This window comes from Bison bison, unplaced genomic scaffold (genome assembly GCF_000754665.1).
Source record: "Bison bison bison isolate TAMUID 2011002044 unplaced genomic scaffold, Bison_UMD1.0 scf7180017862278, whole genome shotgun sequence".
Taxonomy (NCBI): domain Eukaryota; kingdom Metazoa; phylum Chordata; class Mammalia; order Artiodactyla; family Bovidae; genus Bison; species Bison bison.
The window spans coordinates 36,232-50,630 of record NW_011492850.1 but is presented as its reverse complement, the minus strand read 5'-3'; the positions used below and the strand labels follow the sequence as shown (position 1 = coordinate 50,630).

The following is a 14,399-nucleotide window of genomic DNA, read 5'->3' as shown; positions in this document are numbered from 1 at the left end:
AGATTTATGGGTAACTTTGAACAGAAGGAAGGACTTCTCTAGGAATGACTTTTTCACTCCAAAGTTGAGAGAGTAAAACTCTCTTATGTAAGTAAGGCTTTAGCATATCAGATTCTGGAGAAAGTACTTCTAGTGAGTTTTGGGATATTAGTCCCATCATCACCTAGGAGGTCTACACCAGCCTTGGTGCTGCTTCCCAGCATAAGCCCTGTAACTGCTGGACAACATGACAAGACACGGTGGGGCAGTAAGAACACCGGGTAGTGTGTCCCAGGTGTGATAGCTAACAGCAGAGTTCTAAGCAAAGGGGCTTTACCCTCTGAGCCTCCCTTGCCACATCTGTAAAATAAAGGCAGTGGTCTTCATGACACCTCAGTTGACATCTAGGGCTAAAATTCTATGATGTAAAAGTTGGCTCAGAGCCTCTTGCCCTGATAGGAATCCACCTGCTCAGTGGACCCTTGCTTCTCCTTTGCCAGGCTGCAGCGTAAGCTGGCCCTCCTGCAGCAACAGTGCGAAGAGAAACAGCAGCTCTTCCAGTCCCTCCAGTCAGAGCTACAGATCTATGAGGCACTTTATGGTGACTCCAAGAAGACGCTGAAAGGTATGTTTTCCCTTCTTCCCCACCCTAGGAGCTTCTTGTTCTTGCTAGAGCTTCCGATGAAGTCTTTACCTTGGGAGTTCCAGAGATCTTGGAAACTTACTTTGTTCTATCTGAGAAAAAGCCTCAGTCATTGAGGATCCCAATAAAAAGGGGGGAGCCCTCACACACAAAGCCCAGATGCTGGTGACAAGAGCAAGATTCAGCCTACAGATCCTTAAAAATAGGCTACAAGAGTCAAACTTCACCTACCTGGATGGTCTGAGACAAGTTAATCAAAATCCAGATTATACAGTGATTTTTAAAAAATGCAAAGAACCATGCTGGTGGTGTCATCATTTGAAAAAGTCTCAGATGTTGTGAATTCTGATCACCCACGCAGCGATTTTTGCAGACAACCAGCTCCCACACTGACCTTCCCAAAGTGAGAAAAAAGTTTTCTTTAAAGACATTTTTATTCTGGGCATAATTAATTTGTCAGAAAAATAATTTGCAGATATTTCTCTAAGTCCTTTTAGTGTCTTTGAAAGACAGCACTTTTTAGATTTTATTGAACATCAAATTTTTTTTTATTATTTACTCTTTTCTTTATGTCCTAGCGAAGAAAGCTTTGTCTATCTCAAGATCATAAAGATTTCCTTGTATTTTTCTTCTTGAAGTTTTATAGTTTTTGCTCTTATGTTTAAGAGCAAAACTGTGTTTTGCTGTGTTTCATTTTGAGTTAATTTTGTATATGATGTGAGAAAAAGGTTAAAGTTCTTTTTTCCCTATATTGATATCCAGTTTTTCCAGCACCATTTATTACAAAGAATGTCCTTTTCCCATTTAATTACCTTGGTAGCTTTGTTGACAATCAACTGACCATAACTTCTGTTAGTAATATTTTGTAATTTTTTGTATATTCATCTTTCATATTTTAATTTTTACATAAATATTTCTCATGTGTGGGATAACATTTTCATTTCAACTGCCAAATAATTTTTTTGCTAGGATATAGAAACACAATTGATTTTTCATCACCACAACCATCCTCAAATTGCTTGGCATCTCCATTGAAAAACAACGGCCAAGGCAAAAAAAAATCACTTGCCAATATATGTGTGAGTCTATTTCTGAATTCTTCACTCTGTTCCATTAATAAATATGTCCATTCTTCCACCAATAACAAGCTGTTAGAGTTTTTATAGTAAAATCTGAATTTGTTTGGCTAAGTCTTCACACTTTGTTTTTTTTTTTCTCTTTTAAAATTAAAAAAAAATATTGGAGTACATTTCATACACAATGTGTTAGTTTCAGGTGTACAGAAAAGTGATATAGTTATACATAGACATATATCCATTCATTTTCAGAATCTTTTCCCATATAGGTTTTACAGAGGATGTTTATGTTAATACCAACCTCCTCATTTATCCCTCCCCCCACCTTTCCCTTTTGGTAACCAGAAGTTTGTTTTCTAAGTCCGCGAGTCAGTTTCTGCTTTGTAAATAAGTTCACTTGTATCATTTTCTAAGATTCCATATATAAGTGATATTATATTTGTGTTTTTCTGTCTGATTGACCTCACTTAGTGTGATAATCTCTAGGTCCACCCATGTTGTTGTACATGGCATTATTTCATTCTTTTTTATGGCTAAGCAATAGCCCATTGTATACATGCACCATATCTTCTTTAATCATTCATTTGTCAATGGACATTTAGGTTGCTTCCATGTCTTGGCTATTTTTTTCTTTGTCTTTTATTTTTCCATGTCTTGGCTATATTTTCTCTTTGTCTTTTATTTTTCCCAATTTGACTAATATTTGTCTGAGAGTGTTCCTCCTTGGGTTTATCCTGTATAGGACTGTCTTCACTTTCTTGAGCAACTGTTTCCTATCACACGTTAAGAGTGTTTTCAGCTGTTATCTCTTCCAATATTATCTCAGGCTCTTTCTCTCTCTTTTCTCCTTCTGGAACTCCTATAATACAAATGTTGATACATTTAATGTTGTCCCAGAAGTCTCTTAAAACTGTCCTAATTTTTTAATTTACTTTTTTCAATTGAATGTATTTTATTAAGACTAATTCTGAATGGAAAAACATAGCCAAAATAGTGCCTTTGGCATCTTATTTGAAGCTTTCTATTCCATTCTATTCCCTCATCTCCCTCCTTCATTTTATGTCAAGTTACAAACTTGGTTTCATGATAATAAAATCAGTCTTAGGCCTCTGGCATGCTTTCATGGAGAGTTTTGTTGAAATGGCTCCAGTAAAAAACAGGGAGACCACCTTGTACTGTGTGCCCACTAATGGCACCGGCTTTGTACTTGGATGCCAGGTAGACATCTGCCACCTTGTGTCAGAGCCACCTCCAGAATTTGGTCTGTATGAGTTTATATCCTCACAGCACCAGGTGGTGTTCCAGGGATCACCCTTCCTGTAAGGATCCTCCTTGTAATGTGGATTCTTTATCCATGGGGAAGAAAAGGACTTTTGAAGAATGATTCTTGAGAAATGTGCTACATACTACTGTATTGCATGATATATTTCATAGATTCCATGTCAGTCACTTTTCCTTGGTCACGCCGGAAGATTTTAGTTCATGAAGCCAGATGGTAAGAGTAGTCCAAACCCAGCTTCTTAACCAGCATTGGATAGTCACTCCAGCTGTAGACTTTTTCATGGAAAGCAATGTTGTAGGAAGGCCAATATCCTCTCCGCAGAGCATTAGTTTTAAACTGTCCTTATTTTGTTTTCATTCTTTTGTTCCATGGCAGTGATTTCTACCATTCTGTCTTCCAACTCACTTATCTGTTCTTCTACCTCATTTATTCTGATACTGATTCCTTCTAGTGCCTTTTTCATTTTAGTTACTGTATTGTAAAACTCTGTTCTTTATACCTTCTAGCTCTTTGTTAAACATTTCTTGTATCTTCTTGATCTGTGCCTCCATTCTTTTCTGAGATTTTGAATCATCTTTACCCAACATTACTCTGAATTTTTTTTGGTAGATTGCCTACCTGCACGTCACTTAGTTGTTCTCCTGGGGTTTTATCTTGTTCCTTTGTTTGGAACATATTTCCCTGCTGTCTCATGTTGTCTAAGTTTCTGTGTTTGTGGTCTCCTTTCCATAGGCAACAGGATTATAGTTATTTTTGCTTCTGATATCTGCCACCTAGTGGGTGAGGTTGGTCCAGGAGATTGTTCAGGCATCCTGGTGGGAGAGACTGGTGCCTGCCTAGTGGTGGGTGGACCTGGATCTTGCCCCTCTGGTGGGCAGAGCTAGGTCAAGGGGTATGTTTAGAGGCATCAGTGGACTCCTGATTACTTTATTCAGCCTGTCTGCTAATGAGTAGTGTTGTGTTCCCATCCTCCTGTTGGTTGTTTATCCTGAGGCATCCCAGCACTGGAGCCTATAGGCTGTTGGGTGGGGCCAGGTCTTGGTGCCAAAGTGGCAACCTCCTGGAGAGCCTCCTGCTGCTGCTGCTAAGTTGCTTCAGTCGTGGCCAACTCTGTGCAACCCCATAGACGGCAGCCCACCAGGATCCCCCATCCCTGGGATTCTCCAGGCAAGAACACTGGAGTGGGAGCTTACATTGTTGAATATTCCCTGGAGCTTCTACCACCAGTGTTCATATCCCTACAGAGAGCCAGGATACCCTCCAAGACCTGCAGGTAGGTCTGGCTCAGGTTTCTATGGTGTCATTGCTTTGGCCTAGGTCCCAGTGCTCATGAAACTTTGTGTGCACCCTCTAAAACTGGAGTCTGTTTCTCCTAGCCCTGTGGAACTCCTACACTCAAACCCTGCTGGCCTTCAGAGCCAAATGCTCCAGTAGCTCCTCCTTCCTATTACAGATCCCCAGGCTGGGAAGCCTGGTGTGGGACTCAGAATTCTCCTGTGGGAGAACTGCTGCAATATATTTTCCTGTTTGTGGGTAGCCCACCCAGCAGGTATGGGATTTGATTATATCATGAAAGCACCCCTCCTACTCTCTCACTGTGTCTTCTTTGTCTTTGGATGCAGAATATCTGTTTTGGTAGGTGCCAGCGTTTTCTGTTGATGGTTGTTTAGCAGTTAGTTGTGATTTTAGTGTTTTCACAAGAAGAGGTGAGCTCGTCCTTCTACTCTGCCATCTTGTCCTGCACTCTTCATTTATTCCATTTCGTGAGAATATTCACATAGCTCACTGCAGAAATAATGTGTGTGGTTAAGGCCCATGGCTCTGATGCAACTGGATGCATGTATCATATGGTATATGCATCCTATTACCTTGATAAAAACTGAAACAAATACTATCTTTTTAAACACATTTGACTTCAATGTTTTTAGATGAGCAATTATAGTCTTATAGAACATTTCTTAGATTTCTTCTCCTCCCAGTACATAGAGAAAGGCTATGGGTGATGAGTGCAGGTAAAAAGGCAAGTAGAACTTGAGAAATCCAATTAGTTATGATCTCTCCCTCTCGTTTTTTTTTTAATTTTTAAAATTCATTTATTTTTGACTGTACTGGGTCTTCACTGTTGCACAGGCTTTTCTCTAGTTGGGATGGATGGGCTTCTCATTGTGGTGGCTTCTTTTGCTGAAAAGCATAGGCTCTAGGCATATGTGCCCCATAATTGTAGTTCCCAGACTCCAGAGCACAGGCTCAGTAGTTGTGACCTATGGGCTTAGTTGCTTCATGGCATGTGGGATCTTCCTGGGCCAGGGATTGAACTCACGACTTCTGTGTTAGCAGGCAGATTCTTTACCACTGAGCCACCAGGGAAGCCCTATCCCTCCCATTCTTAAGTGCTGCCCAAAGGCCTGATGCCTTCTTCTTCCTGTCCTCTTTCATTCCTGAATGTAGAGGTCATCACATCTTCTCTCTCAGTCTGTGTACTTCTCCAGCTTAGTATTGATCTTCTGCCTTGAAAGACCCTGCTCTCTAGCCTGAAGGACTAAGGTTAATAAGGAGGAGAAATATTAGGTTTGACTTCATCTGCCAATCATGTGCCCTCTAAATGGACAAGGGTCATTTGAGTCTCAAGGAAACTCCAGGCTGGAGTGTGTACCATCTTAATATGTGCCAGTCCTCGCCCAGGAAAAGTGACATCCCCATCACAGCAGGGGATGTAATGGTTCTAAACAGATTCTAAGCCACATTAGTCCTGGGATTCTGAGATTACAGTGGGGTCCTTGGCAGAAAGGAACGTCACAGAAGAGTGTTCTGACAGATGCTTGGAAACACTTGGTTCAGTGCCACCAGACCTCTCTCTCTCCTTTCAGCTTATACCTGGGATGCCTGTCACCAAGTCCCTTTGAGCAGTGACTTGAGCCACCTGGTGGCAGAGATCCGAGCTTTGCGAGGGCAGCTGGAGCAGAGCATTCAGGTGAACAACTGTCTGCGACTGCAGCTCGAACAGCAGTTGGATGGTGGTGCCAGCAAAGCCGGCCTCAGCTCCTCCTCCGTTAACCAGAAATTCCCCACCAACACTGACCCTGGAAACAAGCAGCCATTCTTCCAAGGTAGGAAGGAAAAGGGAATCATGAAGCCCTCAGCCAGTGGGAAGGTCCCCAGGATGTGTGTGGTGGAAGGGACAATATTGCCTCTTCCACACTCCTTAGGGTCAGGGTGAAGTCAAAGATGCTTCAGTACAGTGCCTTGAGGGCATGGAGTTTGGGGTCAGATCTGGCTCCAGATTCTGAGTTTGCCACTTACATGTTGTTTGCCTTAGGAAAAGTGCTAAAACTCCTCAAGTATTTAAGCCTTAGCTTCCTCATCTTTAACATGAGGATAATAATAATATAAACTATTATGTGGAGCACTAAATGAAATAATTTACAAGTACCTGACACCATGAGAAGTACTCAAAACAATTAACAGCTGTATATGTTAATGCCTATTCCTTATGTTTGTGGAGTGTTTTAAAATTTACCATGTTTTCAAATAATTTTTCAAATAATTTCATCAGAGCTAGTGCAGGATTTACTATCTCTGTATTTCACATGAGAAAATATAGGCACTGAGACAATTAATTGATACGCTGAGGTCTGCGGGAGTTAACGGGCCAACCCAGGATTTAAAGCAGAAGTTTTGATTTGCTGTGTTCCTTCTCCTTCATTATGTTCTGTCTCGGTATTGCTTCTCTTCCCTCTCAGGCTTTGCCCTCTCAGTGCCTCCCCACAGCACCAGCCAGGACTCATCCCTGCTGGCTCAGTCACTCCTCCTCATCATCATATAGCAGAGAGGCCTGAGCTAGAAATCTGGTTCTAAGCCACATTTGTCTGAGTGGGATCATATCAGTCTCTTCGTGATATTTTCCAGATTGTGGTCTGGTCTCCACTAGGGCATCTCAAACTTACCAAGGCTTATGTCTCCTATTCTTCTTATACTAGTACATATTTTCCAGTACTGACTCATCAGAACAGTGATTAGAGAGCAGAGTTAAATCCCCATAAATCCATTCACTTCTTGATCAAATATTTTAACATATGTACTGCATATCAGTTCAGTTCAGTCGCTCAGTCGTGTCCGACTCTTTGCGACCCCATGAATCGCAGCACGCCAGGCCTCCCTGTCCATCACCAACTCCCGGAGTTCACCCAAACTCATGTCCATCGAGTCGGTGATGCCATCCAGCCATCTCATCCTCTGTCATCCCCTTCTCCTCCTACCCCCAATCCCTCCCAGCATCAGAGTCTTTTCCAATAAGTCAATTCTTCGCATGAGGTGGCCAAAGTATTGGAGTTTCAGCTTTAGCATCAGTCCTTCCAAAGAACACTCAGGACTGATCTCCTTTAGAATGGACTGTTTGGATTTCTTTGCAGTCCAAGGGACGAGAAAGAGTCTTCTCCAACACCACAGTTCAAAAGCATCAATTCTTCGCATATATTTATGCATATTTATATTTAGTTACAAAGCATTGTATTAGACATACTGCATACAATATTGTATTCATATTTGGGATTAGAAAAATACACCTAATAATTTTTTCAAATTACAAGCTTTTTTCTCATGGAACAGCCTTCACATCTTATTTCAAAATAAGTGATTAGTTTGCTGTTGATTTTGATTGTGGAACATGGGTGATGACTGTATGAGAGGAGAGTCATGGTGCCTTAGATCTCCAGTGGAGTGGTGTGTTCCAGCGTTCCTAAAGCTGTGGCTGTCTTTACTCCCTAGATTCGGTTGCCTCCCCTCCAGTTCGGGATGTGGGCATGAATTCTCCAGTTCTGGTCTTCCCCAGCTCTTCTTCTGCAGCTCCTGGCCCAGAGACCACAACCTTCAGTAGGACGAACGGTAAAGAGGGCAACCACAGGACTCAGGGTCTAATGATGGAAAATTATTAATACAAGTAACTTTTGGTTCTCTGTATACACGTTATCTGAATTTAGAGATTTTTCTCTGCATGTCCCAAGGCCTTTAGCCCTATCATTCCACCTCCTGTGGCTGCCTTTTTTGTTACTACTCTTCCTCATATGGTTTTCCTGTTGCTCTGGTATTGCTTCATTGTACTGTAACCTCTTCCTTCTTGAAAGTGCTCTCTGTATCCAGCTTAATTTCCTTGTCTGTGTCTTCTCAACCCCCAAATTAAAAAAAAAAAAAAACACATTAATGTCTTTCCTGAATGTTTGTCAATAAGGATAAAATTTACCTCCTGGCAATTTTATGATTCTGAGATGGTGAGAGAAAGACTATAATAATATAGAACCCAGAATATGTATGGACTTCACAGGTGTGCTTTCCAAAACTGTCGATCTTGTTTCTGGTCTCTTTTACTATTTGATGTCCCTTTTGGATTGAACTGAGGATGACTATGAATAACAGTGGGTTCTTTGTTGTTGTGGTTTTATTCCTCAGAGCTGGGTTTGGATGCTTCTCCAGTAATGAAGAACCCTCCCAAGCTGGAGGGCGACGCTACTGATGGCTCCTTTGCCAATAAGCATGGCCGCCACGTCATTGGCCACATTGATGACTATAGTGCCCTAAGAGAGCAGATTGGGGAGGGCAGACTGCTGGTCAAGAAGATAGCATCACTGGTGAGACCAACCTGCAGCTTCTCTGGTCTTGAGGCTCCAGGCATAGAGGTAATCACATTTTAGCTCTTAGGTGCACCTTTTCCTTAAGCCCTTTCTTCTTTTGATTTTAACTCCTTCTCCCACTATCATTTTTCCTGCTCCACATCTCTCACCAGCTGAGGATGTATCTTCCATTTACATCCACCTAGGCCTTCTGTCTTCACCAGTTAGTTTCACTACTAGCTTTGTTCTGTTCCAGATGTAGCTGACTCTCCATTTCCCCTGAGAACCACAGAAAAGCATGTGCAGCATTGCCATCCTCATCAGTAGAGCATATTAAGCATCAGCATACTTGGAATGCTGTTTGGTTCTTTATTATCTGCTAAAGTCACACTGGGATATGATCATTTGTGGGCAGGATAAAATCACTTCATCAGTTGCCTGGGAATTGAGAATATTCATCCATATGGGCCAGATGTGTGGAAGGGGTGAGGAGGGTGGCAGCCTTGGATTTCTCTGCTCAAATTGAGCAGGAGAGGGGAGCAGGCCACAAGGCTTCTCAGAGTCTTTCCCCAGGGAGAGACCTAGGTACCAGCCACTGTGCTGTCTTAGCTCCAGGAGCCCCAACACGTGAGAGGGAGACCCACACCTGAGTCAACAAATACAACAAGGGGCTCCAGGCACAGTGCTGGAAGTGCTGACAGAGTGAACCCAGAAGTGGTGATTATCCCAGAAGGAAGGCGACAGGTTCATGGGGGTTAGGGCGCCACTAGTGGCTGTGCAGTTCTCTGGGGAGGAGAATGCCAGGTAAAGGGAGCAGCACTCAGTCCTTTGAGCTACAAATGGTGCAGCCCATTTGAAGCATAAGGCCTGATTTAGGGAAGGGCAGTGGGGGTGGGGGTACAGTACAAAAATAGGAACCTTAGACTCCAGAGCACAAAGCAGGACTAAAAGCTAAAAGGTGTGGAATCAAATGAATTCTTACAAAGTGGGAGGTCCTTGCTGAGGTCAGAGAACCTTGGCTTCCAGGTTAGAAAAAAGTCTCACAGGTTCAAGCAAGCCTGTGGCCGTACCTCGCTCACAAAGGAAGCTGAGGCCTGTGCTCTCTCAGCCACAGGGATGCCCATGGCTACTGCCCCTTTCCCAGGTGATGGGCAGCGAAGGCATCCAGGAGCTGAGGAGCAGCGCCACCGCCCTGCACCACCGGCTGGAGGAGTCAGCCTCCCTCCTCACCATGTTCTGGCGAGCAGCCTTGCCAAACTCCCCCGGCCCTGTGCTTGTGGACAAAGTGGTAAGAAGCCAGCATCCTCTACCGGTTCTGCCCCCCAACTAGCCTTCTACCTCCTCGGCCTGCAGAGCCTGAAGATCAGGAGCCGAATGGGCAGTTGGGACAAAGGTGACATGAGGCATGTGTCCCTGGTGGGAGACCTCTCCTCCGTGGTGAGCGCTCTCTGTACAGGTCTGAAAACATTCCTCTCCTCCCAGCCTGACCCCCAGGATAAGGAGCCAAACAGGAGAAGAAAAGAACATAGAGGAGGCAGAGACATGAGAGCCCTGGTAACCCAAAATTGTTCCATCCCTTTAACTTTCTAAAGTTCAGCTGAGCTGAAGTTCAGGGCCATTTAAAACATCAACACCTCCTTTTCCATCCTAAGCCCACTCCCACTCACCCCCAAGTCCACATAGGCAGACAGGATCACAGAATGTCACCAGGAGTGGACCAGCCCTTTTTACCCACCCACTGAAATCCCAGAAAAATTTCCACTTAAACCTGTGTCTCTGGGTCAAGCCTGGTGAGAGTCAGCCTCCCCCAGGTGCTCTCAGATCTTAGGCCACTCTGGTTGATGATCTTGGATTAGGTAGATTTCAAAATCCCTCCTAGGGTTCTCATTCTAGACTAGTATCAGTGATAACTTTATGGGATCCAACTTTGCTAATTGCAAGGAGGAAGTATTTTGCCATCCTGAGGTTGGCAGATATATTTACAGACTTGGAGACTGTCTCAGGCCAGCCCTGTCTCCCCAGGCATAATATTCCTAATGACCAAGTTTTGATGCCCAAGTAATAGAACTATGTCAGCACTAAATCAGAGGTCTTACTCACAGCTGGGAGCTTCAGTGTGGCCTGGACTCAGGTTCTCTGCAGCAGCTGGAGTGTGGCCTGTGCTCGTTTGCACAGGGGCTTCCAGGTCCTCAGTGTTCCCACCTCATGGCCCATCCTGAGCCATCACCTGCTGGAGGGTTTTAGAGGCTTTCATGAGGGAAATCTGGTCCAGAAATACTTGAGAAGATTGTAGAATCCTATTTGGGGTGTAAAGAGCCACAAATCACAGGGTGCTTTAGGCCTTCTGACCACTGACAGAGCACCTATTTTTCTTCCCAGGGAGAGTCTATGAAAAAGGAGCTTCTGGAACTGAGAACCAAACTATCCAAACAGGAAAGTCTCCTTCAGAGTACATCTGAGCGTCTGAAGACCGCCAACCAGCAGAAGGAGAGCATGGAGCAGTTCATCTTCAGCCAGTGTGGGTGCCTGAGCCAGAGAATGGGACAGGAAACTGGGGGGCCTTCCAGGCTCCCCACCTGGGCTGTGAATGGACAGTGACCATAGAGGCTAGGGGATGGGGAAGACTGATGTGATATCCCTGAACCTCCTGTGCCATCAGTAATCATAGAGGCAGAGGAGGAGATGTGAGGGTGGAGGGGAGCAGGAGACCCCAAGCTTAGTGGCCAGAAAGACAAGCTTTAGAACACACACACCCAAGACAGATATGGACCCCGCTGGTAATTTCTGCCTTTGGGAACTGTTTTTTTGTTTGTTTGTTTGTTTGTTTGTTTGTTTCAGTGACCAGGACACACGACGTTTTGAAGAAGGCAAGGACTAATTTGGAGGTAAGGAAAACACTGCACTGATCAGAGCAAACTATCACCGTCTGTATCAGAATGCACAGGTGACTCCTGACCTGCACTGACCTTCCAAGAGGAAATTTCTGGTCCACCTGTGAGAGCACAGGTTCTCAATGAACATCCCTCTGGATTCCATCCCCATCAGTCCTCCCACCCTCATCAGAAACCTTCCCTGACTTCTCAGTTCACTCTCACTTTATCATCATCTTCTCTCTTGACCCCAATTCTCTCTCCTTTATGCCATGTCAGGACTGGGGAGAAATGCAGTTCAGTTGATTCTCAAGGTCAGAGGACATGTGGGGTCTGCCTCTGAATGAGCTTTCCAGTAAAGGAATCCTGAGGCCAGTCACGGGTTCCGGGGTTCCTATGTCACTATATGAAAAACCGATGGAAAGATGCCACCTAACAAGTTGATTTCACTGCATAATATTGGGCTGAAAGCAGCAATTTGATTTTGACAAGTTTTTCTTTAGGAAACAACATAAAATCATTGGGTCTTATTGATCTAAAAGAGAACTTGGTAATAAGGAAAAACTGAAACTTAAAGGGAAAGATTATTTATAAGGCAGGCATTCTCTATGTTTATTGAAAATACCAATGCATTCTCTAGCAGCCACTTTGAAGAAAAACTTGAGGTGTTAGAAATGGCTTCAAAGTCAAAAACTAAGCCTTTTACCTTGGACTTTAAAGCTTTGCCATAATCAGTTGAGTTCATTCCTAGGAATGTTCCTAAATTGTAACCTAAAAAGATGTTGACCCCACAGTGTGAAAATGGGTTGGGCCATAATTTAACCCTGATATTTTTTCCTGCTAATTTCTTCTGATTCCTTTCTTTCCTGAGCCTTTTTAGAAGACCTCTTACAAGACTGCTTCTGTAAAGCCTTATTCCTGTCCCAGCAAAGGTAACCCAACAGCCTCTCATACTCGCTGGCTTGGGAGTCTCCTTCCCACTTCTGCTAGGCCACTGGAAATGGGTCAGGGCCCCAGTTCTAATCCTAGGCTTGTCACTAACTGGCTGTGTGGCTTTGGCTGGCCCCAGTCTCTGTGAGACCACTGACCCTCATCTGGAAAGGAGGCACTAGATTTAGATGATTTCTGAGGGCCCTGCTGACCTGCCCCCACCGCCCTCCACCCCCGTCTCCTCATCAAGTAAACAGAACATAAACTTAACAAGGGCCTGCCTCTCAAAATGCCCTCTCCTTCTTAAAACAGGACACTTCTATATGTGCCTGTTTCATGCTAAGCATATCTTTTCCTGGGAAATGACAAAAGTCATCCTCGTTAGTGAGCTGGCCCCTGAAGAGGGAGCCGTAGGGTCTGGCCACCTGGTGTGCAGTGGCTGTGAGCAGAGATCTGGCCACAGGTGGTGTGGGAAGGTTTCACTCTAATCTGGTGGCACCCGCTGCTCCTCCAGACCTCAGCGCCTCCCTTCAGCTCATCCTCTTGACAGGCTCTCACCACGATCCTGGCTTCTGTCACCACTCAGCCCTCTCCAGCCTGTTAGCCACCAGCAGGATCTGATAATGGACTCTTACTTCCATTGTGTTACTTTGGTCTCCAGGTGAAATCTCTAAGGGCCCTGCCATGCACTCCAGTCCTGTGCCCCTTGCCTTCAAGGAGACATGCAAGAAGTGAAGCCACCAGAGGTCCTTAAAACAGCAGGAAGGATGGGCCTGTGCCCCTTCTTCACAGCTCCCTGTCTGCTGAGGAGGATCTGGGCCCTCCTCCACACCTACTGGAGGGTCTGGAAGGAGTCAGAGAGATTGCCTCGTGGGCAGGGTGAAAGGCAGAGGGTCTTTCCTGCAGTTGAGGAATAACAAGGCAGGGTGCCCACGGCTCAGCACTAAGGAAAACATGCCTAGTTCATAGAGGACCTTGTGACACTGCTTCTGAATATGCTGGGGGCATGGGAGCCAGCAACAGACATTTCTTGCCTCATCACCTGTCCTCAGAGGGTCAGCTCAGGGGAAACGACCTGCTTCTCCACAATGCAGCATGTGGTCCCCACATTGGCACTCCTTGGCAGATCTGAAAGCACAGGACTGAGCAGCGGTGCCCTGCAGGACAGTGTGGGCAGGGGGGCCCGACTGCCTGACCCAGGGCCCATGCAGCTGGGTCACTGTCAGGCTGGGCATCAGTCGACACTGCAGCACCTGACTACTTTGAATCCATGTGGTGGGAGTGGTGACTCCCATATGCCATCTCATGCATAGCCTAGACTTCCTACTTATATTCTATTGTGATCTCCAAAAGCTGTACTGACTTTACATATACTGTCCCCTTTTGTCATCCCAACTTATCTCTGGGAACGAGGGACTAATGGCCACAGCAAGCCCACTGAAAGTCTTGTGTAAAGCAAAGCAGTGATCATTTTTAAGTGACATGCAAGAGGCCCCCAGTTGTGCTTGTGCTGAAGCCTAGTCTGTGTCTTCACAAAAGTGCTTTAGAAAGTGTGTATGTGTGTATAAATGTATGATATATATTTATATATGTTGCTATAGTGATATGTGGAAAGCTAACATAACTGGTGGACAGGGTCAGTGAAAGGAAATGACACAGTCTTTTTGGTGGCTATTAAAGCAAACTATGTATAAAAAAATAGTTTTCTTTGCCTGCTTAGTTTCCAATTTCTATACCAGCCTGCAGGGTGAGTGTGTAAGAATAGGAAAGACAAACTGTCACTAAAAAGCTCAGCATCTGAAGCAGAATCAAGATGCTGTAGTAGCTGGTATGGAGATCCCCTCCCCCACAAACACATCAAAAATACATTCACATGTGGGACACTTATTAATGGAAATTAACTGGAAACTAGCATAACTCCTGAAAACCAAAGCTGCAAGAAGGATCTACACGTAACTCGGTAGGATGGGAAAGAAAAGAATCTGTCCGGGTTCTGGGCCCCTGGGAGGGATCTGC

General features: G+C 44.6%; 1 protein-coding gene across 7 annotated transcripts in view; it reads left to right on the top strand.

Annotated features, from left to right (window-relative positions):
• The window catches only part of PDE4DIP (phosphodiesterase 4D interacting protein), a 239,510-nt gene extending 225,428 nt beyond the window's left edge, over positions 1 to 14,082 (top strand). For 3 of the 7 annotated variants that reach the window (XM_010832822.1, XM_010832821.1, XM_010832820.1), the window contains 9 exons: positions 480 to 604; positions 5,848 to 6,087; positions 7,745 to 7,861; positions 8,423 to 8,649; positions 9,692 to 9,871; positions 10,963 to 11,101; positions 11,422 to 11,468; positions 12,334 to 12,385; positions 13,045 to 14,082. In XM_010832822.1, the coding sequence (XP_010831124.1) occupies positions 480 to 604; positions 5,848 to 6,087; positions 7,745 to 7,861; positions 8,423 to 8,649; positions 9,692 to 9,871; positions 10,963 to 11,101; positions 11,422 to 11,468; positions 12,334 to 12,385; positions 13,045 to 13,118 (1,201 nt within the window). In that variant the 3' untranslated portion in view covers positions 13,119 to 14,082. Of the gene's footprint in view, positions 1 to 479; positions 605 to 5,847; positions 6,088 to 7,744; positions 7,862 to 8,422; positions 8,650 to 9,691; positions 9,872 to 10,962; positions 11,102 to 11,421; positions 11,469 to 12,324; positions 12,386 to 13,044 lie in introns of all 7 variants that reach the window. The other 4 variants (XM_010832825.1, XM_010832823.1, XR_824629.1 and 1 more) reach the window with 3 other exon arrangements.
• Positions 14,083 to 14,399: the final 317 nt, after the last annotated feature.